This window comes from Pelophylax lessonae (genome assembly GCF_965119305.1).
Source record: "Pelophylax lessonae genome assembly, chromosome: 1".
Taxonomy (NCBI): Eukaryota; Metazoa; Chordata; class Amphibia; order Anura; family Ranidae; genus Pelophylax; species Pelophylax lessonae.
The window spans coordinates 316766628-316789905 of NC_138768.1; the positions used below are offsets into that span (position 1 = coordinate 316766628).

Sequence of the window (23278 nt, forward strand, 5' to 3'; positions counted from 1 at the left end):
TGTATCATGTCTGCAGTCTCTGACCATCTCCTGTATCACGTCTGCAGTCTCTGACCATCTATTGTATCATGTCTGCAGTCTCTGAGCATCTCCTGTATCCTGTTTGCAGTCTCTGACCATCTACTGTATCATGTCTGCAGTCTCTGACCATCTACTGTATCATGTCTGCAGTCTCTGACCATCTACTGTATCATGTCTGCAGTCTCTGACCATCTCCTGTATCACGTCTGCAGTCTCTGACCATCTCCTGTATCACGTCTGCAGTCTCTGACCATCTCCTGTATCACGTCTGCAGTCTCTGATCATCTCCTGTATCATGTCTGCAGTCTCTGACCATCTCCTGTATCATGTCTGTAGTCTCTGACCATCTCTTGTATCATGTCTGTAGTCTCTGACCATCTCCTGTATCATGTCTGTAGTCTCTGACCATCTCCTGTATCATGTCTGTAGTCTCTGAATATCTCCTTTAGCAAGTCTCCAATCTCTTACTCAAACTTAAACACATTGGTAATATTAGCTATCTATCTATGCTGAAGGTTGGACTGTGCAGGGGAGGCAGAGAGTGCAAAAGGGGGAACTGTGATTAGAGAGACGGAGAGCAGACTGCAAGGGGCACTGTGATGGGGGACTGTGAAATTTGTGCAAAAAATATTCTTGAAAACATTACATTTTTTTGTGGGTGTTTTTACATTTTAAAGTCGGGGGGGTGCCAGATATAGGATCCGCCCCGGGTGCCAAATGCTCTAGGTACGCCACTGGGTGGGCGGCCATGTTTTGGTAGGTTTACAGTTGTTTTACAGTTGTGCCATACTCTTTCCATTTTCGGATGATGGATTGAACAGTGCTCTGTGAGATGTTCAAAGCTTGGGATATTTTTTATCATCTAACCCTGCTTTACCACCTCCACAACTTTATCCCTGACCTGTCTGGTGTGTTCCTTGGCCTTCATGATGCTGTTTGTTCACTAAGGTTCCCTAACAAACCTCTGAGGGCTTCACAACGCCGGTGTATTTATACTGAGAATAAATTACACACAGGTGGACTTTATTTACTAATCAGGCGACTTCTGAAGGCAATTGGTTCCACTAGATTTTAGTTAGGAGTATGGACGCTCTCCATCCAATCTGACAGAGCTTGAGCTATTTTGCAAAGAAGAATGGGCATCTCTCTAGATGTGGAAAGCTGGTAGAGACCTACCCAAAAGACTTGCACCTGTAATTGCAGTGAAAGGTGGTTTGACAAAGTATTGACTCAGGGGGGGCTGAATACAAATGCAAGCCACACTTTTCACATATTTATTTGTAAAAAAAAAAAAAATGGAAAACCATTTATCATTTTCCTACCACTTCACAATTATGTGCCACTTTGTGTTAGTCTATCACAGGGGTGGCGAACACGCGGCTCCCGGCCAAAATGAATGCGGCTCTTTGCCTCTTATCATTATTTGGTATACTGTGGCTCTTTGCCAAGTTTGGTTTTGTTATGCTGCGGGACCTCTGAGGAGAGATCTCCAAGCACGTAGTCCCGCCCCCAGGCTGCGTCATCACGTCTCCCATCTCCCAACTGCACGGGCCAGAGAGCGTGGGGACCCGTGTGTCTCCCTCCCGCCTCAGCTGCCTGTCACGGACATGTCTGAGTGACTGACGAGAGCTCAGCTCAGCCGAGACAGCCGCCCGCTGACATCTTCCCCGCCGAGGCTCCGCAAAACCTTATCTAACCAGCTACCTAAGTCACCCTGAGTCGGCCTCAGCAGGCACTGGAGTGCACTGGCAGCAGCACCGACCATCCGACGACCATCCGTGACCCTGCGCATATCAACAGCAGCAGGTGAGGAGGGGAGGGGGGGGCTCTCTGATAGGACCTAAATGCAGAGAGGTGGCTCTGATGAAGGATGCAAATGTGGAAGGGGTGCACTAAGGGGGTCTCTGATGGGGGCATTAATGTGTGTGGGGGTCTCTGATGGGGGACATTTATGTGTGTGGGGGTCTCTGATGGGGGACATTTATGTGTGTGGGGGTCTCTGATAAGGACATTATTGTGCAGGGGTCTCTGATGGGGACACAAATGTGCAGCAGAGAGGCTGGTGGGGACCAAATGTATGGGCAGAGCCAAAACCAAAATTTTAGCTGGAAAATTACTGGAAACAAAAGATGCCAGAAATCCCACTGAGATTATCATCCCATCATTTCAACAAGGTAACATAAAACACCTGACTGAGCATGTTATATTATGTGTTTAATATATTATTGTTAAAGTTATATGCTTTTGTGTGAGTGTTTGTCTGTTTTGGCAGGTCACTGCGTGGTGTGGCTCTCTGACTCTCACAGTTTAAAATTTTGGCTCCTTTTGTCGAACTTGTTCGCCACCCCTGGTTTATCACATAAAATCCCAATAAAATACATTTACGGTTTTGGTTGTAACATGACAAAATGTGGAACATTTCAAGGGGTATGAATAATTTTCAAGGCACTGTAAAAGAAAATATCCCCTAAATGAGGGGAAATCCCCCCTGACTCAGCTGTTACCAGAACAGGTGTTCCTATTGGAATATTTCCCATCACATTCTATTCCAGTGACAACTGTAACATTTTGGATTTTCCCTTAAGGCCCGTACACACGTACCGATCGTCGGCATACAAACGTCGGTGGACGAAGGATCTGCCGATTGTACGCGTGTTAGTATGGTGCCTCCGACAGATGTCTGCGCACAATCCGCGGACAAAAGTCTTTCGTGCAAACATGAAAATATTTGTATGCCGACACCAGAACGGACGATTGTTCGCCTGTCAGTACACAATTCGGCCGACAGACCGCAGATTTGCAAGACTGGGCATGCTCAGAAAATAGAAAACACAGGGAAAGTTAACCATTACATGACATCACTTCTGCAGTCGGCGGACAAAATTCTTGTGCTGTCCTTGTGCTGTCTTTGCACTTTTCAGCAGACACCGACATCCCGGGGAGAAAAGAGGAACATTTGTAAGCCGACCATCGGTACGTGTGTACGGGGCTTTACTTCCAGTCCCTGTGACAATGGTCAGCAGGACAAATAGAGGGGCTGAACTTACCAGTGGGGACACACACAGTAATAAATTTCAAAAAGCAGTTCTAAGTCTTCCCTACTCTACCAAAAAAAAAAATGACAAGGGATACACCCAAAGGCTAAAGAAACCCAGCCAGTACCTTAAAAAATGCAGAAAAAAGACCAGTAAATACAAGTATTTTAAATGCAAACTTTGCATCATTTTTCCTTTCCACAAGCAATTTTTATAAACTTTAGTCCCGGTTCACACTACCGCGACTTGTCAGGCGACTTGGTTGCCTGAAAAGTCGCGGTCCATTCAGTGCTATGGGAGCCGTTCTAACTTAGAAAATAGTTCCTGCACTACTTTTGACCGAAGTCGGAGCGACTTGCATTGAGTTCCATTATGTGAAGTCCGTGCAAGTCACGCCGAAGACGCGGTGCACGGCAACTTCACTAGTCGCCCCTGAAGTCGTGTCGCCATAGTGTGAACCGACTCTTAATGGACACTGAACTTTCTAGCAATTCAGACTACTCCAGGAGAGAGTCCCCTCTCTCCTTGCACATCATTGCTCTTTGCATTTCTAGGGGTGTCTAATTACTCTCTGTGCTGACCCAGCTTCACCAAACCTCTGTAAATAACCTGAAAAGAGGAATACTATTCAGAGTCACTGGAGTTTCTGACATCACATCCAGGATGGCTGCACCCAGCAGCAGTCTCAGTGCCGGTTCACACATATGCGATGTCAGACATCGCATGTGATTTGCAGCGCACTGCTCTGAAAGATTGTATGGCTGAAGATTGTATGGCTGAATTTGCATCGCATTCGGACCAAAGTCGCACAGGACCCTTTTTTTGGTCCGCAACTGAATCAGATCGCAAGGGTTTTTAAGGATTAAAAAAGGCTCTTAGGAGACCGCATATCTCCTCCCAGCCCCATGTCAACTGCCCTCTGAAATGCGATCAACCTTTGATCACTTTCTAGAGGGGTGGTAAGTAGGGATGCACCGAAATTTCGGCCACCGAAATTATCAGCCGAAAATGAGCCTATCTCATTTCGGCCGATAATGGGTTAACATTGCCGAAAATAATGGCCGCCGTGGAGAAGGAGGAGAGCGCAGCGCAGCGCAGGGCAGGCTTTAAAAGTCCCGCCTCTGGCCGGCCGTCCGCCTCTCAATGACGTCCCTACTACTCTGTGCATTAGTGAATGGACATACCAGGCGGGAGGGCGGGGCGAGCGGCCGCTATAGATATTACTATGTGATCCTTCCCTGTGCATCCCTGTCAGCCTGTCAGTGTCAACTATGTGTGAATGAGAACAGAACTGACCTAACACCGGGCGGGGGGGCGGGGCGAGCGGCCGCTATAGATATTACTATGTGATCCATCCCTGTGCATCCCTGTAAGCCTGTCAACTATGTGTGAATGAGAACAGAACAGAACTGACCTGACACCGGGCGGGGGGAGCGGCCGCTATTAGCTGTAACTATGTGAGCGCTTCACTTCCCTGACAGGCATGTATCTCCGCTGACAAGGAAGTGAAGCGCTCACATAGTTACAGCTAATAGCGGCCGCTCCCCCCGCCCGGTGTCAGGTCAGTTCTGTTCTGTTCTCATTCACACATAGTTGACAGGCTTACAGGGATGCACAGGGATGGATCACATAGTAATATCTATAGCGGCCGCTCGCCCCGCCCGGTGTTAGGTCAGTTCTGTTCTCATTCACACATAGTTGACACTGACAGGCTGACAGGGATGCACAGGGAAGGATCACATAGTAATATCTATAGCGGCCGCTCGCCCCGCCCTCCCGCCTGGTATGTCCATTCACTAATGCACAGAGTAGTAGGGACGTCATTGAGAGGCGGTGTCCCCGGCCAGAGGCGGGCCTTTTGAATGAAGGACACCCGAGGAGGGGTAGCTGAGGCGGGGGGGGGGGGAGAGCTGAGGCAGCTTACCAATGATATTTGTATTATGAAGCATGAGGGGTTAATGTATTGTCACTGCTGGTCACTCATCTATTAGTGACTGACCAGTGGCAGGTAATTAACCCCTTTGTGCTGCATTAGTGCAACCAGTATCAGTGCAACCAGTGTTAATTAACACTGATACTGGTTGCACTAATGCAGCACAAAGGGGTTAATTACCTGCCACTGGTCAGTCACTAATAGATGAGTGACCAGCAGTGGCAATACATTAACCCCTCATGCTTCATAATAGAAATACCATTGGTAATTAAATTAACCTCTTGCCAACCCGTCACAGTACATATACTGTGACAGGGTGGCAGCGACAGGTGTACGCCTGCCTGTTTTTGGTGTATGCCCCTGTTCTATCCATTTTAAATTTTTTTGGGGGAAAAAGTCATTTTCGGTTTCGGTTTTCGGCCAAGGGCATCCTGCATTTTCGGTTTCGGTTTCGGCCCAAAATTTTCATTTCGGTGCATCCCTAGTGGTAAGGGCTGCCACATGCCTAAACTAGGCCTAAAGTTGACAGATGCTCCAATACAAGTTAAGCAAAACAAAAAATACTTCAGAAATACTGAAGCCTAACAAACCTTGTGACAATGAGGTGTGCTGTTTAAATAGCTGATGTGTCTGATTAGAGAAGTACAATGTCACATTTTTAAATATGAGACATTTTTTAAGTGAATTTCATTATGATGCACACTGCTGGTTTTTCTCACCACTAAAGCTAATTCAGCAGTTGAAACTTAGAGGCTGGAAAATTTCATGAAACTGAACTCTGAGAATTCAGCCACTTCGGTAGATTTGTTCAACCACTTTGTTAGATGTACTGGCATACTGTGAGTTAAGTCCAATGAGGTGCATGCCACCCCTTGGACTTACCTCTATTATTTACATCTCACAGTTGAATAGCGCTCCGGGAGGATACCTACCACTACACTTTGGAGCTCTGACAGGAGAGGTACCCCTCTTATTACACACAGTAACTCTGCCCACCCCTCCCCTCTGCTGTCCATTCACAGAAGCCTTTGTGTTTTGTGAACAAGTTTACTTAATACCAAGCGCTCAGTGATTGGGCAGGAGGAGGGTAGGGGCAGGCACAGTGGCTGCATGTTACTTTGCGGCAGAAAGTGCTGAGACCAGAAGGCCCAAAATCAGGTCTCCAGAATTGTAATGATAGCTATCCTCCTGGCGCTCCATAAAAATCCCATAAGTAAATTGAATAGAGGTGGCATGCACCTCCTTGGACTTAACTCATAGTATGCCAGCACATTTTATGAGGTGGCTGAATCCCTTAAGTTCAGCACAAAGAATTATACATACATTAAAGCAAGACTAAAGTAAGAATACTTACCTCTGTTCCAACAGTCCAGTGACCACGAGGTGTTTCACTGGGTTCAGCATCTTCTCACTAGCTTCTTCTAGGTTCCAGTCTTCAGCCATCTTGATTGCCCGGTACAGGATGACATCACTCCTGCTCATGCACAGGAGCTCAGTCTTTCCAACACACAGGCACTGTGCCAAAATGTAAACTGAGCTGTGGATGTGCAGCTCAGTGTACATTCTAAAGGGAATTGCGAACAGGAAGGCAAGTGTATTTTATTGAACAAGAGGCCATGCATGTCTCTTCTGCAATAAAGGGCCTGTCTGTTTGCAATTTTTGACTGTAGTCCAGCTTTAATTACTCAGTATGACACAGATAACTCTTACTTGCTATTAGGGCCAATTCACACCAGCCCACGTGATAAAATGCATGGATGCTGGTGTAGGTTGTGCAGGGACAGTGAGAGGCAGTGTGATGCGTTAATAAACCAAATTCACATAGCACTGTTTATTTTTCTTTAACTTTATTGAAGTGTCACAAAATGACACTTCATTCAAGCCAATGCACTTAATTCATTGCAAGGAACTGTAGTGCGGTGGCATGTAGTGCAGTGTGGTGCACTAGGTACATTTGCAGCACGTATGCATATTTTTGTACTGCACTGCAACCCAGCTAAATGCAGAGTTATGGTGGGAACAGAGCACATTTGTTTTCTTTATGCCCTTGATTTGAGCCTGCGTTGATCTTTGTAGATCAACACAGCTAAACTGGCATAGTGTGACTGTGCGTACAGTCATGCTCTGCATAAAAAAGAATTTATTGCATGTGATCACTCCCCTGCAAATTAAATATAGACCTGCTTGTGTGCCCTAATGGCATAATAAAAAGCACAGGGAAACCACATGGAGAACATCAGGTATATATATGCAAGGCTTGTTGTTTGCAATGCTAATGCAGAAATCAAAGCTTTTTTCTGTATCACAGTTTATGTGTGCATAATAATGATTTAGTCCCTGTTATTTGAGTTAAAGACAGGCTTAGTGAACGTAAAGTGAAATTAGGATTGATCCTCCAGAATGCGGCAGAAGCGGTGTCAGGAGTAGGACATTAGGTAAAAAGTGGCTTCTTGCTGAGCATCCAACCAAAGCATGTGGCAACCATGTTACCACGGTCATTGCAAGATATAAAGCCATAAAGTACTTTGTAAGGATGCAACATTCCTAAATAAAATTCAGTCTAGTAATTACTGCAAAACAGTTAGGCCTGTTCACACCGGCGAGCCGCACTATATACATGGCCACTGGTGTGCACTGTGAGACAAAGTGCCGATGCGCTGATCATGGCCCATTGCGCTATTTACTTTTTTTTCACTCCACAGAACTTTATTGAAATGTCATAAGTTCTATTCACCACTGTGGGGTTGCAACGTGGTGCTTAGTTTCACATTTAGCTTGATGAGAAAAAAAGCACTGCATGCATTACTTTTTTAGGACACATCACAGCATTGCTTAGCTGTGAACTGATACCATAGTGGCAGTTCGCCTTGTCTATTTTTTGAAATAGCTGCTAACACATTCCCACCACATCTGGTGTGAACAAGCCCTTTTCTGAGGGCAATTGACAGGGGGCTGAAAGGCTGTACATTGTCTCCTCACTGCCTGTTTTAGCCTTTGAAAACCAAACCACCATGTTGCAGCCCCATTCATTTAAATGGGTCACATTCGGCAGCAGTACAACTTGTCGAATGTAGGCTTGTGACGGTATCAGATTTTCATGCTGCGATTAATTGATTAAGGTTTTGCCACGGTATACGGTATTATCACGGTATTCTATTATTAAATTTAAATTATTAAATTTCCACCTCACTTCAATTTCATTGCTGAATTTAGGGGCTTTGGTTCACTTATGCACATTATTATATAGTCAGTCAGTACAGACTGTGAACCAGGCCTAAAATAGGTCATCAAGCAGTGTCTGGCCTAACTGGTGATAACTGGTCCTGGCGCTCGGCTCCGATCCGATGGCCTGGTCATTAAGAGGGCAAATCCTTGTGGTCAAGAAGTGGTTAAACCTGAAGGAGGTGTTGTTTATAAATGACTTTACTATTGCTTTAGGCCTGGTTCACATGTATGCGGGTTGGCGGCCCACATTTGCACAGGCATAGCAGCCCATTGATTTGAACGGGCTGCTATGCCCTCATTTTCCGCAGAAAAAAGGTGCATGCAGCATTTTTTTAAAATTCAGTGGCCTTGAAATCCATCCTGCTTTTGCACCATGCGACTAACCTGCAGTTCCTGCTCTGGCAAGCTTTCTGCATTTTTTGTATACGTGGGCACGGCATTTAAAAACAGTTTGCGTGTGCAGCAACGGCAGGTAAGTCGCATGATGCAAAAGAAGGATGGATTTCATGGCCACTGCATTTTTTTAAATTCTGCATGCACCTTTTTTCAGCTGAAAACGCAGGCATAGCAGCTCAAGCCCATTCACATCAATGGGCTGCTATGCCTTTGCAAATGTGGGCCCCCAACCCGCATACATGTGAACCAGGCCTAAAGCAATAGTAAAGTCATTAATTGGTTAAACCTGCAGGAGGAACTGTGTTTTTATCTATTAATGACTTTACTATTGCTTTAGGCCTGGTTCACATGTATGCGGGTTGGGGGCCCACATTTGCACAGGCATAGCAGCCCATTGATGTGAATGGGCTTGAGCTGCTATGCCTGCGTTTTCAGCTGAAAAAAGGTGCATGCAGAATTTAAAAAAATGCAGTGGCCATGAAATCCATCCTTCTTTTGCACCATGCGACTTACCTGCCGTTGCTGCACACGCAAACTGTTTTTAAATGCCGTGCCCACGTATACAAAAAATGCAGAAAGCTTGCCAGAGCAGGAACTGCAGGTTAGTCGCATGGTGCAAAAGCAGGATGGATTTCAAGGCCACTGAATTTTAAAAAAATGCTGCATGCACCTTTTTTCTGCGGAAAATGAGGGCATAGCAGCCCGTTCAAATCAATGGGCTGCTATGCCTGTGCAAATGTGGGCCGCCAACCCGCATACATGTGAACCGCCAACCCGCATACATGTGAACCACCAACCCGCATACATGTGAACCAGGCCTAAAGCAATAGTAAAGTCATTAATAGATAAAAACACCGGTCCTCCTGCAGGTTTAACCACTTCTGGATCGCAAGGATTTGCCCCTTTAAAGACCAGGCCATCGGATCAGAGCGCCAGGACCAGTCATCACCAGGTAGGCCAGACACTGCTTGATGGCTATATAATAATGTAATGTGGGCTGCTATGCGTGTGTGTGTGTGTGTATATATATATATATATATATATATATATATATATATATTAGAGCTGCACGATTCTGGCCAAAATGAGAATCACGATTTTTTAGCTTGGAATAAAGATCACGATTCTCTCACGATTCTCTGTGTAACAAAAAAAAAAAATTGGGATAACTTTACTGTTACGTTTTTTTTTTTTTTTTTTATTCATTAAAGTCTAATCATTGCGTTTGAAAGACTGCTGCGCAAATGCAGTGTGACATAAAATATTACAACAATCGCCATTTTATTCTGTAGGGTCTCTGCTAAAAAAAATATAAAATGTTTGGGGGTTCTAAGTACTTTTCTAGCAAAAAAAAAACTTATTTTAACCTGCAAGCAACAAGTGTCAGAAAAAGATCCAGTCTTTAAGAGGTTAAACTTCCTTTCTCCCTGGCAGAGGGAAGGAAAAGATACAAATGTAATCATTTTTGTTTATAGTTAGGAGACTTAATGCTGAAAGGCTTAGCTGTGTGAGTGAATGAGTCATCCAGCTCACTGAAATGTATCAATTCACAAGTTAGGCAGACTTGACAGAGAAACTCGGTATTTTAAAAATGCCACAATAACAATACCGTGGGTATGCAATACCGCGATATATCGAATTACCGAAAACCGGCATATGTCTAGTCGAATGTGACAGCAGGTTTAATTTTTGCCATGGCATGTCAATAGCCCTGAACGTTTGCATGTCCTTGTTTGGTTGCGCAGTCAGAAGATGGCAAAACCACAGCTCAACCACCTGCTTTTACTTTCCCCTTGCTACCCCTTGTGAATGAGCCCTAATGCTTACTTACATTCTTAGAAAAAGTATATCCGATGTAGCACCCTACAAGGTAGGTGCTAGGTAAAGTATAGTGGGCCTTGGCTGCCTAACAGCAGGTCCATGATTTTCAGCTGGGCTGTCATGTCTCCCAGGTGTGGCTGCTGAGAGGGGAGTCTTTCCACTGGTTCCATGAGAGGATTCTCATTGGACAGTGGAGGAAACCCAATCAGAGGCACATTCAGGCCTGTATCTACCCCAGAAGGCAGATTCTGCCGCAGAGGATTCTGGGAGTGGGTATAAGTTTGAGGGGAGCGCATGATGCAGCGTCTTTGGCAGGAAGCAGAGTCCCACCCAGGAGGGAGAGTATGGCTGTCTCTCCTCCTGTCAGAAGGATTGGGTGTCTCGGGTGGCTGCCTGAGAGTCCAGAGAGAGAGGGAGCTGAGCTGCAGCGAGGATCCGGTGTGCCGAAGGACCAGCGGAGAAAGAGGGGTTCAGTTCCAGGAAAGCATTCCAAGTTCGTGAGTACTGTGAACTACCCCTAGGGGTCTGCCCATCTTAAAGGGGACCACTCCGGTGAAGGTCCCTGGGATCCAGGAGCTAGTTAGCGGTAAAGGGGGTGCCTAGTGAGAGGACCCTGAAGTGTCAGAGGGGGTGCCTAGTGAGAGGACCCTGAAGTGTAAGAGGGGGTGCCTAGTGAGAGGACCCTGAAGTGTCAGAGGGGGTGCCTAGTGAGAGGACCCTGAAGTGTAAAGGGGGCACCAGCGGTTGGGCCCTGAAGAGTTAGGCTATGTTCACATGTGGGCGCAGCGGATCACGGGCAGAATCACCACGATTCTGCCCGCGATCCGGAAATCTTTGCAAATCGTGGGACGCCTGTGCAATGCCCTGACGCATGATACCCAAAAAAGGTACAAGAGCTTCTTTTGTGCGTCTTGCGTCCCGCGATTCTGTCTGCGCCATGTTACCGCAATTCGGCAGGCGGAAATCGCGGCAACATCGCACATTGCTTGGGGTGCCATTGCAAATCACAGGCATCGCACAGGGGTCCCGTGATTTGCAATGATTTCTGGATTGCGGGCAGAATCGCAGTGATTCTGCCCGTGATCCGTTGCTCCCACATGTGAACGTAGCCTTAAGTTTACAGGGTGCAGTGTTGAGAGTTGCAGCAGCACAAGCAGTTACAAGGAGCTACCTCAGTCAGTGAAGGGCTGGAGGGAGCTGTTCACAAGACTTTTGAGCTAAACAGAGTGTCAAGAGTCAAGTGTATTACAGTCCTGGATCTTCTGAGTTAACCAGTGTGTTAAAGTCGAAGTTCTAGCACTGTTCAGCAAAACAGAATCTTCAAGCGCCAGGAAGCGTTGGTCAGCATTCAGCTGGCATCAAGACAGCACTAACAGGCATTTTTCTGTAAGGAGTCCCAGTTAAACCTAGTTGAGCCAGAGGAGTATCCCACTCATTCCCTTCTCCCATCCCCATTACAAAATAAACAAAACAAACCAAAGATGCCAGGATGGTCATTGTCTCCAATCTCACACTTGGGTTTTATTAAATGTGTTGGAAGTGTTACCAGTAACAATGGCAGACCCATATCAGGCCCAATGCCTGGAAAACCTGCTACACCAGTATCTTTAAAGATATAAAAGCAGAGCATGCTTAGCTTTTAGACGGGCACAACATTCTTGTAGAGAAAACTATGCACGCTCACAGTTTCCATGCCAAATCAAGTCTCCACACTGTGGCTAGAAGTGGTACCCTGCTATTCTGATGTTTTAGTTTGTGGCTCCTGATTCTCCAGGGTGCAAGTCTCTGCTCTATGATGTTGACTTGGGGTAATTCACTCACCCATTATGGTAACTCCTTCCTCCCTGGTCACTATTCCATGCCTGCCCATGTAAACTGCTCTTCTAGTTACCTATATTATAGCAAACTTTCCATATCAGTCACTGACCACTTGCTCCTATACTGTTAGCCCTCATTCACACAGGCCTCCCAAATTTGTTTTATTTACCGTAAATGTAGGAGAAACTAATCTGGAAATATTAAACTGTACACTTTACAGATCAGTTTCTACTGCTTTTAAATGTACTTGCATTCACACAAAGCGTTCAAAGTATCTAATCTGCCTTGGAAGGCACAGATTTAAATTTTTTCTACAGGCAGCTAAATTGAATGTACCTGAACACAAGTAAACTCACAGTGTGTATTACACAATTTAGAATCATTACATGGATTTAGAATTGTCCCATAAACACATATAAATGCATAAATGTCAAGCCCATATGCATAAGACCTAGGGCTGACCATATACATGGACCAATCTTTGGAAGGGTTTAAAGTGGTATTAATGCAAAAAAATGTATTATATGGCAGCTTACCAATCCCTAAAGTGTTACTAAACCCCTAGGAGGGTGCAGGTGATCATCACAGAGCCAATCAACACTGTCCAGACAGAGGGTCAGGGATCCTGCAGCCTCATAGGACAGTCACAGGAGAATAGAAACTCCTCCTACAAGCTTAAACCAGACACCGATAGAACAAGACTGCTAAATACTGCTGATAAGAAAAGGTATTTAGCACTTATTATTTTTACTGAAATAATTTAATTTCCATGTTCTGTGTACTGTGGGAGACCAGATATAGTAAATGCAGGGTCCTGGATTTAGTAACACTTTAAATGTGGTGTCTGCATTTGTTTTCTTTTTTAGGCTTTTTTCATTTATTTCCACCCTGTGATCCAGCCAGTAACATGCTTCTGTCTTTGGGTGTCTCTACTGTATGGAAGAGTAACGGAGAAACCTTTGGACATCTGGATTGTCAGTCAGGGGAGAGGGTAGTGTTATGATTGACTAGCAGATTTAGATGGACTTGACTAACAAATTAAAACCGAACTCCAGGTAGCACTTTTTAAGCAGTTAAAGCAACTGATTTATTTTTTCTTTTGGGATGAAGGTTTTAGATAACTGAATGAAAGCTGAACATTTTAAGCACCCCTGGCAGTTGTATATGGTTTGTCTGAACACTCTGTTTCCTAGAAAGCTTGTTCTGTTAAAGGAAGTTGAAAAAAACAAACATACTGGCCAGATCACCAGGTGAAAATAAAGAAATAGGGCCTAAAAAAGAAAACGAATGCAGCCACCACATCTACAAATTGGTAGGCTGCGATATAAAAAATGTTGTTTTTGGCCTTAATACTGCTTTAACAAAACTGAAATACCTTCTGTGATGAAGCTCAACAAAATATGTGTTAGATGTTTTTCCAACATTCAATAAATACTTACCAAAAAAAGTGTGTATATGGCCAGCTGTACAGTGACTATCTATTACTATACTCCTCTAAACAGGTTATTCTCAACCACCGGGCCACAACCAGCGGTTCAGTCAGCTTGAATTTGAGCTATTGGTGCCCTCATTAAACAACTGACTTTTATTAAAGGAGCCGGGTGGAAAATTGTTGGGCAAACAACATCTGCATTTAATCAGATGCATGCACTGTTTTGAGTATTCTAACAGCCACTGGAGCCAGCTGTGCTGATGCATTTCGCTCAGCCCACTGGTTTTAGTCATAGAGGACGTCTATGACTAAGCCCTGGTGGGCAGAGCAAAATTCATCAGAGGGGGTGTGCCTTAGGAGGAGTTGAAGGCTGAGGCCATTTTCAGTCCTCTCCACCTGTTGAGCTAGTGATGTGTGGTGTCTCTCATCCCCTTATGCTTCACTGCTTTCTGGATCAAGCACAAGACAGGCGGAACCCTTGCATTGTCGTGAGACATGGGATTCTTTACCAGCAGAGCAGCTTGAGCGGTACTATAATGCCTCGTACACACGCAACGATTGTCGGCCGACCGATCGGCCGTCTTTTGTCCAGTGTTGTTGTGTTGGTTGAAATGTGCTCTAGACTGCACACAAATTTTCTCGGCCAACAAAAACCAACTTCAGAAGTGATGTCATGTGCTGGTTTACTTTCTGTGTGTTTTTTCTTCTCTGAGCATGCCCAGTCTTGCTCATCTGATTTTTGTCTGCCGAAATCTGAACCGACTGACGGAAAATCGGCCGTTCTGTTGACGGCCAACAAAAATTTTATAGCATGCATACCAGATTTTGTTCGGCCGAAAAGTCGCAGTCGGTTGTCGGAAGCATCATACTAACAAGCCGACAATCGGCCGATCGGACGTTGGCCGAAAATTCACGGCCAACAATCGTTGCGTGTGTACGAGGCTTAAGTGATCACCAGAGCCAGCTATCAGATGACAATAGCAAGCAGGGGAGATTTGTTCATCTGGACTGTTCAACCAAAAAATTCATAGGCCTCATGCACACTGAGCTTAACAAAACCTCACATATACTGGTGTTTTCTTTTTTTTTTTTATGCCTGTAAAAGCACCTATAGGTGCCCATGCACACATAGGCTCTTACAAGGCATATTTGAAGAAGAGTGTTTCCAGGAACAAAAAAACCACACCACACCAAAAGGCAGATGAGCTTTTGAGCAGAAAAAAACATATGTGCACTTGTAAGCATGAATTAATATTCTGGTCAGTAGAATGCATTTATGCTTAACCACTTCCCGCCCGCCCTATTACAAAATGACGGCGGGAATGTGGTTGTGTTATCCTGACCGGACGTCATATGACGGCTGCAGGATAACACAGCTCTGGGCGCCCCCCGGGGGCGCGCAGAGCGGCGATCGGTGATGCGAGGTGTCAGTCTGACACCCTGCATCTCCGATCTCGGTAAAGAGCCGAGCCGTTGATCGGCTTTCCTTAGTTCGTGCCTGAGTAAAGGAGTGCTGATCGGCGGCTCCCCTGACAGGGGGGGGGGGTCGGCACTGGTAATCAGATCATTGATTACCAGTGCAGACCCTCGGGGGGGGGGGATGCCACTAGATCCACCAGGGATGCCCACTATGACCCCAGGGATGCCCACTATGACCCCAGGGATGCCCACTATGGCCACCAGGGATGGCAATCAGGGCTCAGGGAGCCCCCCATTGCCCTCCCCATCAGTGCTGCCCACCAGTGCCCTCCCTATCAGTGCTGCCCACAAGTGCCCATCATTGCCATCCTTTAGTGTCGCCCACCAGTGCCCATTATTGCCCAACGGTGCCGCCTATCAGTGCCCATCAGTGCCGCTTGTCAGTGCCGATCAGTGCCGCCCATCAGTGCCCACCAGTGCCGCCTATCAGTGTCCGTCAGTGCCACCTATCAGTGCCCGTCAGTGCCACCTATCAGTGTCCATCAATGCCGCCTATCAGTGCCCATCAGTGCCGCCTATCAGTGCCCACCAATGCTGCATATCAGTGCTACCTATCAGTGCCACATATCAGTGCCTATCAGTGCCACATATCAGTGCCGCCTATCAGTGCCACCCCATCAGTGCCACCCCATCAGTGCCTCCTCATCAGTGCCTGTCAGTGCAGTCTCATCAGTGCTCATCAGTGCAGGAAAAAACTTATTTATTTACAAAATTGTATAACATAAACAAAAAAACTTTTTTTTCAAACTTTTCAGTCTTTTTTCATTTGTTTAGCAAAAAGGAAAAAACCCAGAGGTGATCAAATACCACCAAAAGAAAGCTCTATTTGTGGGGGGAAAATGACATAAATTTAGTGTAGGTACAGTGTTGCATGACCGCGCAATTGTCATTCAAAATGCAACAGCGCTAAAAGGGGAAAATTGGCCTGGGTGGGAAGGGAGGATTAGTGCCCTGTATTAAAGTGGTTAAACACCATATGTGCATAAACGCATGTGCAGGAAGCCTTCATGTATGGCCAGCTCATCTGTGATATGAAGCTACCAGTGATGTCTGCCTAATTACAGATACTTGCATGAGTAAGTCTTGCAATACTTATTGGCTAAAATGGTAATTTAGGTGATACTAAAGCTAAAAACATTTTTTTTTACCTTAATGCATTCCTTGCTAAGGTAAAAAAAAAAAAAGTTTTAGATTTCTCTGTTCCTACCCCCTGCTTTGTGTGAAGGGGAAGAGAGGGGAGAATAGATCCAGCACTGTGCAGGGCTGCATCTCTACTCCCCCTCTCTTCCCCGTCACACAGGGAATTTGAACAGCAGAAGGAGGAATTGCTGAATTTATATAAATGTAATATAATAGGTGAATGTTTTTTTCATGCTGTATATTCTTCTCTATTATTTCTGCAATAATGCCTGATTTATAGTCATAACATCTTGTTTGTTCGGCTATGTCTGACTCTGCAGAAATAGTTGCACATAAGAACATCTTGATCGGTAAATTTGTTATGGGAACTGTTTATATTTGTGTAGTATTCCAAAAAGTATCATGTAATCGCGAGTCATACTGAAGCCAGGCCCCTTATTGCAAAATTAATTTTCCTGTTGTTCGAACTGTATACATGCTCGGGACATTTCCTGAAATAAAGGAACATGCTTTGACTCTACCCTCGTGTGTGTGTCTCTGTGTGTTCCTGAATATTTGTAGGGAGTCAATCTAGCCATCCAGTTCAAAAGTCCCTTACAATTGGTATTTATATTTTTATCATGTAGTCAAATTATTGTTTGATACATGATTCCTTTGTGTCTCATTGTTTCACATTGTGGCTTACCTTCACCACTGTCCATTGGGTTTGTTGTCCTGTCACTATTTGGATCCACAGCAGTAGTGGCTAAAGAGCTATCACTGTACACATCACTTCGACTAGCATCTCGAACACTGTCCCTTGAGCTGAATCGGACTCGGGAAGAGGAGCTGAGATCTGGACTTGTATCCGATACACCACCTAGATCGTCCATCTTGGTCGGGGTTACAGTAAACCTCACTGACGCCATTTTGGGAGGCATTGGCGCCAACTCCTCGCTGTTCGCGGCCACCTTTCCACCTAGACAAGTGATATAGAAGATGTTGTTAAGGCCCCTTTCACACTTTTACGACTCCAAAGTTGTGCCGACTTTGGAGTGCACCTTTGGTGCAACTTTGGATGGGTGCAACTTGAAAACGACTTTGGCTTTGACCAGTTTTAATGGACAACTGTTGCACACAAGTTGCATTGTATAACATTCAGGTATTACTTTCATGCAACTTCTCAGGGTTAACATTGAAGTCTATGGCCCTAAAGTTGCTTGAAAGTCGGACCAAATTAGTGCATAAACTACTTTGAAGTTGCGCATATATGAATGGGTATCACTGGAAAACATGGGGAACAACATGTCGTGCAACTCTGATGTCCAAAGTTGCATGACAAGTTGCAGAAGTGTGAAAGGGGCCTAAAGGCTATATATGAAACCAATAAATGCAGCCTTTCTGAATAATTTTGTCCAGAGGATCCCTTGAAATAATTTTCAGGTCTCAAAAAAACCCTGTTAAAACCAATTCATTTGAAGTCAGAAGGAAAACACCTAAAAAGATCATTGGTGTCACACAATTGGTTCTGCCAATTTGCACTGGATCCTGGAGCTATCTAGACACCATCACAAGGGAGGTCAATGAGCCACCACTCCAGGAAACCCTAGCAACCTGTGGAGGTAACCTATGGTTCCATGGAACCCTGGTTGAGAATGGCTGAATAAATATAACTAAATTATATATCATTTTCAGAAATACATAAGCACAAATGAATTGCTTTTAACATAAAAGCAAACTAAGACCTAATGATAGCCTTGGAAAAAAAAACTCCTGTTAAGGCCCCTTTCAGACTTGTGCGACCTAAAAGTCGCAAGATTTTTCCGTGATTTTCCCGCAATTTTTGTTCCAATTTTGATTGGATTTGAAGCAATGCCTATTTCTATGGACCTCAAAACTCATCAAAGTCGGACCAAAGTAGTGCAGGAACTACTTTGAAGTCAACTTGTCATGCTACTTTGCAGTCCAAAATTGCAAAACAAGTCACACAAGTGTGAAAGGGGCCTTAAACCAATTCATTACGTGTCAGAGGAACAACTGTCCTTTACATTGGAACCCTGGTTGAATATGGCAGAATAAATCTAATGAAAAGGTATCATTTTTAGAAACACATATTTACAAATGAATTACTTCCAACAATAAAGCAAAGCTACCACCTAATATCAACCTTCGGAAAAATGCCTGAGAAAATGAATTTATTAGGGGTCAGAGGAACAAATGCCCTTTTACATTGGTATCCAGTGGAAAGAATCCCCCCTTACAGTGGTGGTCAGATTGCCAACCTTACATACAGCTAAAATGACTGTTGGTGTCATACAACTGGCTCTGTCAAGTTGTGTTTGTCCTGGAATTACCCAGGGAGCATCAGATGGGAGGTCAATCATCCATAGCATGGTGAACCCCTAGCAACCTCTGGTGGAACCCTGGGTGAGAATGGCAGAATAAATGTAATGAAAAGTTATCATTTTTAGAATCACATAATCAAAAATGAATCACTTCCAACGCAAACTACCACACAACATCAACCTTGGGGAAAATCAATTTATTAGGGGTCAGAGGAGAAAATTTCCTTTACAATGGTATCCAGTAGGAAAAATTCTTCCCTTAAAGAGGTGCTCAGAATGCCATTATTACAAACAGCTAAATAGATCATTGTTGTCATGCAACAGGCTTTGCCAAAGTGGCTTTGGTCCTGGAACTATCCAAGCATCATCAGATGGACGGTCAATTAGCCACAACTCAAGGAACCCCTGGAGGAATCCTACAGTTCCATGCAGTGCTATTTTTTGTCAACAAAATTACCACTATTTTAGTTGACTAAAATACAACTAAAACAATTCAGAAGACTAAATTACGACTAAGACTAAAATGGCATTTTAGTCAAAAGACTTTGACTAAAACTAAATTGAAATTTGACATCAAAATTAACACTGGTTATATATAACAATGGAAAAATCTGTGTCTGTAGTGCATGTTCAAATCTTAATACCATAAATAATAACATGTTATTAGATTTTTTACTCAAGGAGTATATAATAAGTTTGGCAATTCTAGAGAAATACTTAAATAATGCATTACAATTTAACTAAACCCATTTGATTTTATTCATCTATAATGTAGTGGAGATTTTAGGTGACTATAATGTAGTGGAGATTTTAGGTGACCATAATGTAGTGGAGATTTTAGGTGACAATAATGTACTGGAGATTTTAGGTGACTATAATGTACTGGAGATTTTAGTTGGCTATAATGTACTGGAGATGTTAGATGACTATAATGTACTGGAGATTTCAGTCGACTATAATGTACTGGAGATTTTAGACATCTATAATGTACTGGAGATTTTAGACATCTATAATGTACTGGAGATTTTAGATTACTATAATGTAGTGGAGATTTTAGTCGTCTATAATGTAGTGGAGATTTTAGTTGTCTATGATGTACTGGAGATTTTAATCATCTATAACATACTAGAGATTTTAGTCGTCTACAATGTACTGAAGATTTTAGAGGACTATAATGTAGTGGAGATTTTAGATTACTATAATGTACTGGAGATTTTAGGTGACTATAATGTAGTGGAGATTTTAGTTGTCTATAATGTACTGGAGATTTTAGATTACTATAATGTACTGGAGATTTTAGTCGTCTATAATGTACTGGAGATTTTAGATTACTATAATTTACTGGAGATTTTAGGTGACTATAATGTACTGGAGATTTTAGATTACTATAATGTACTGGAGATTTTAGTTGTCTATGATGTGCTGGAGATTTTAGTTGACTATGATGTACTGGAGGTTTTAGTCATCTACAATGTACTGGAGATTTTAGAGGACTATAATGTAGTGGAGATTTTAGAGGACTATAATGTAGTGGAGATTTTAGTCGCCTATAATGTACTGGAGATTTTAGATGACTATAATTTACTGGAGATTTTAGTCATCTACAATGTACTGGAGATTTTAGAGGACTATAATGTACTAGAGATTTTAGATGAATATAATGTACTTGAGGTTTTAGTCATCTATAATGTACTGGAGATTTTAGATGAATATAATGTACTTGAGGTTTTAGTCATCTATAATGTACTGGAGATTTTAGATGAATATAATGTACTTGAGGTTTTAGTCATCTATAATGTACTGGAGATTTTAGGTTACTATAATGTCCTGGAGAGTTTAGTTGACTATAATGTACTGGAGGTTTTAGGTGACTATAATGTCCTGGAGAGTTTAGTTGACTATAATGTACTGGAGGTTTTAGTTGACTATAATGTACTGGAGATTTTAGTCCTCTACAGGGCTTTTTTCTCAGAAAATAGGTGCAGGAACTCAACCATGACACCCCCCCCAAAACCCATCTTCCCCCCACACACCCTCCAAACCGCATCAAATAGTGGGTGTGGTCAAATTTCACAAACAGTGGGAGGGTCTTATATGGGCATTAAATACTAGGAGTGCATTATTTACAGAGTGCAGAGCTCGGGGTGCGCTACACACAGAGTGCAGGGTTCATCCTTCATCCATAGCTGCTTACCTCTGAATCCTCCATTCGCATCTCACTTTCACCCCTCTTTAGCTTTGATCTCTGCATTCAAACCCCCTCCACTGCCCCCATCTCCGCCCCCCACCCCCTTAAAAGCTCCACCTGCATCTCCCTTGTCCTGATCCTGCACTCAGTGGGAGCCACTGGAAGAGAAGTTATTTATTGTCAAACACAGAAGCCGGACTTCTGTGTTTACAAGTGATAGTGGTAAGCAGGGAGCAGAGGGCCTGAGCTAGAGGTGGTGGAACTGAGTTCCACCGAGGTCCAGCTGAAAAAAAGCCCTGGTCCTCTATAATGTACGGAAGATTTTAGTCCTCTATAATGTACTGGAGATTTTAGTTGACTATAATGTACTGGAGATTTTAGTCCTCTATAATGTAGTGTACATTTTAGTTGTCTATAATGAACTGGAGATTTTAGATGACTATAATGTACTGGAGATTTTAGATGACTATAATGAACTGGAGATTTTAGATGATATAATGTAGTAGAGATTTTAGTCGTCTTTAATGTAGTGGAGATTTTAGAGGACTATAATGTCCTGGAGATTTTAGAGGACTATAATGTCCTGGAGGTTTTAGTTGACTATAATGTACTGGAGATTTTAGTCCTCTATAATGTACTGGAGATTTTGGTCGTCTATAATGTACTGGAGATTTTAGTCGTCTATAATGTACTGGGGATTTTAGTCGTCTATAATGTACTGGAGATTTTAGTCGTCTATAATGTACTGGAGATTTTAGTCCTCTATAACATACTGGGGATTTTAGTCGTCTATAATGTACTGGAGATTTTAGTCGTCTATAATGTACTGGAGATTTTAGTCGTCTATAATGTACTGGAGATTTTAGTCCTCTATAATGTACTGGAGATTTTAGTCCTCTATAATGTACTGGAGATTTTAGTCCTCTATAATGTAGTGGAGATTTTAGTCATCTATAATGTAGTGGAGATTTTAGTCATCTATAATGTAGTGGAGATTTTAGTCATCTATAATGTAGTGGAGATTTTAGTCATCTATAATGTACTGGAGATTTTAGTCGTCTATAATGTCCTGGAGATTTTAGTCGTCTATAATGTACTGGAGATTTTAGTCATCTATAATGTACTGGAGATTTTAGTCATCTATAATGTACTGGAGATTTTAGTCGTCTATAATGTACTGGAGATTTTAGTCGTCTATAATGTAGTGGAGATTTTAGTCGTCTATAATGTACTGGAGATTTTAATCATCTATAATGTACTGGGGATTTTAGTCTTCTATAATGTACTGGAGATTTTAGTCGTCTATAATGTACTGGAGATTTTAGTCGTCTATAATGTAGTGGAGATTTTAGTCATCTATAATGTACTGGAGATTTTAGTCCTCTATAATGTACTGGAGATTTTAGTCATCTATAATGTACTGGAGATTTTAGTCGTCTATAATGTACTGGAGATTTTAGTTGGCTATAATGTACTGGAGATGTTAGATGACTATAATGTACTGGAGATTTTAGTCGCCTATAATGTACTGGAGATGTTAGATGACTATAATGTAGTGGAGATTTTAGTCGTCTATAATGTACTGGAGATTTTAGTCGTCTATAATGTACTGGAGATTTTAGTCCTCTATAATGTACTGGAGATTTTAGTCATCTATAATGTACTGGAGATTTTAGTCGTCTATAATGTACTGGAGATTTTAGTTGGCTATAATGTACTGGAGATGTTAGATGACTATAATGTACTGGAGATTTTAGTCGTCTATAATGTACTGGAGATTTTAGTTGGCTATAATGTACTGGAGATGTTAGATGACTATAATGTACTGGAGATTTTAGTCCTCTATAATGTACTGGAGATTTTAGTCATCTACAATGTACTGGAGATTTTAGTCATCTATAATGTACTGGAGATTTTAGTCGTCTATAATGTACTGGAGATTTTAGTTGGCTATAATGTACTGGAGATTTTAGTCGCCTATAATGTACTGGAGATGTTAGATGACTATAATGTACTGGAGATTTTAGTCGCCTATAATGTACTGGAGATGTTAGATGACTATAATGTAGTGGAGATTTTAGTCCTCTATAATGTACTGGAGATTTTAGTCGTCTATAATGTACTGGAGATTTTAGTCATCTATAATGTACTGGAGATTTTAGTCGTCTATAATGTACTGGAGATTTTAGTCGCCTATAATGTACTGGAGATTTTAGTCATCTATAATGTACTGGAGATTTTAGTCGTCTATAATGTAGTGGAGATTTTAGTCATCTATAATGTACTGGAGATTTTAGTCATCTATAATGTACTGGAGATTTTAGTCGTCTATAATGTACTGGAGATTTTAGTTGGCTATAATGTACTGGAGATGTTAGATGACTATAATGTACTGGAGATTTTAGTCGCCTATAATGTACTGGAGATGTTAGATGACTATAATGTAGTGGAGATTTTAGTTGTCTA

General features: G+C 42.9%; 1 protein-coding gene across 2 annotated transcripts in view; it reads right to left on the reverse strand.

Moving 5' to 3' along the window:
- Positions 1-23278, reverse strand: part of SLC12A6 (solute carrier family 12 member 6) — a 131337-nt gene that overhangs the window by 105689 nt on the left and 2370 nt on the right. For both annotated transcript variants that reach the window (XM_082264507.1, XM_082264506.1), the window contains one exon: positions 16986-17258. In XM_082264507.1, coding sequence (XP_082120633.1) covers positions 16986-17220 — 235 coding nt within the window. In that variant the 5' untranslated portion in view covers positions 17221-17258. The remainder of the gene's footprint in view (positions 1-16985; positions 17259-23278) is intronic.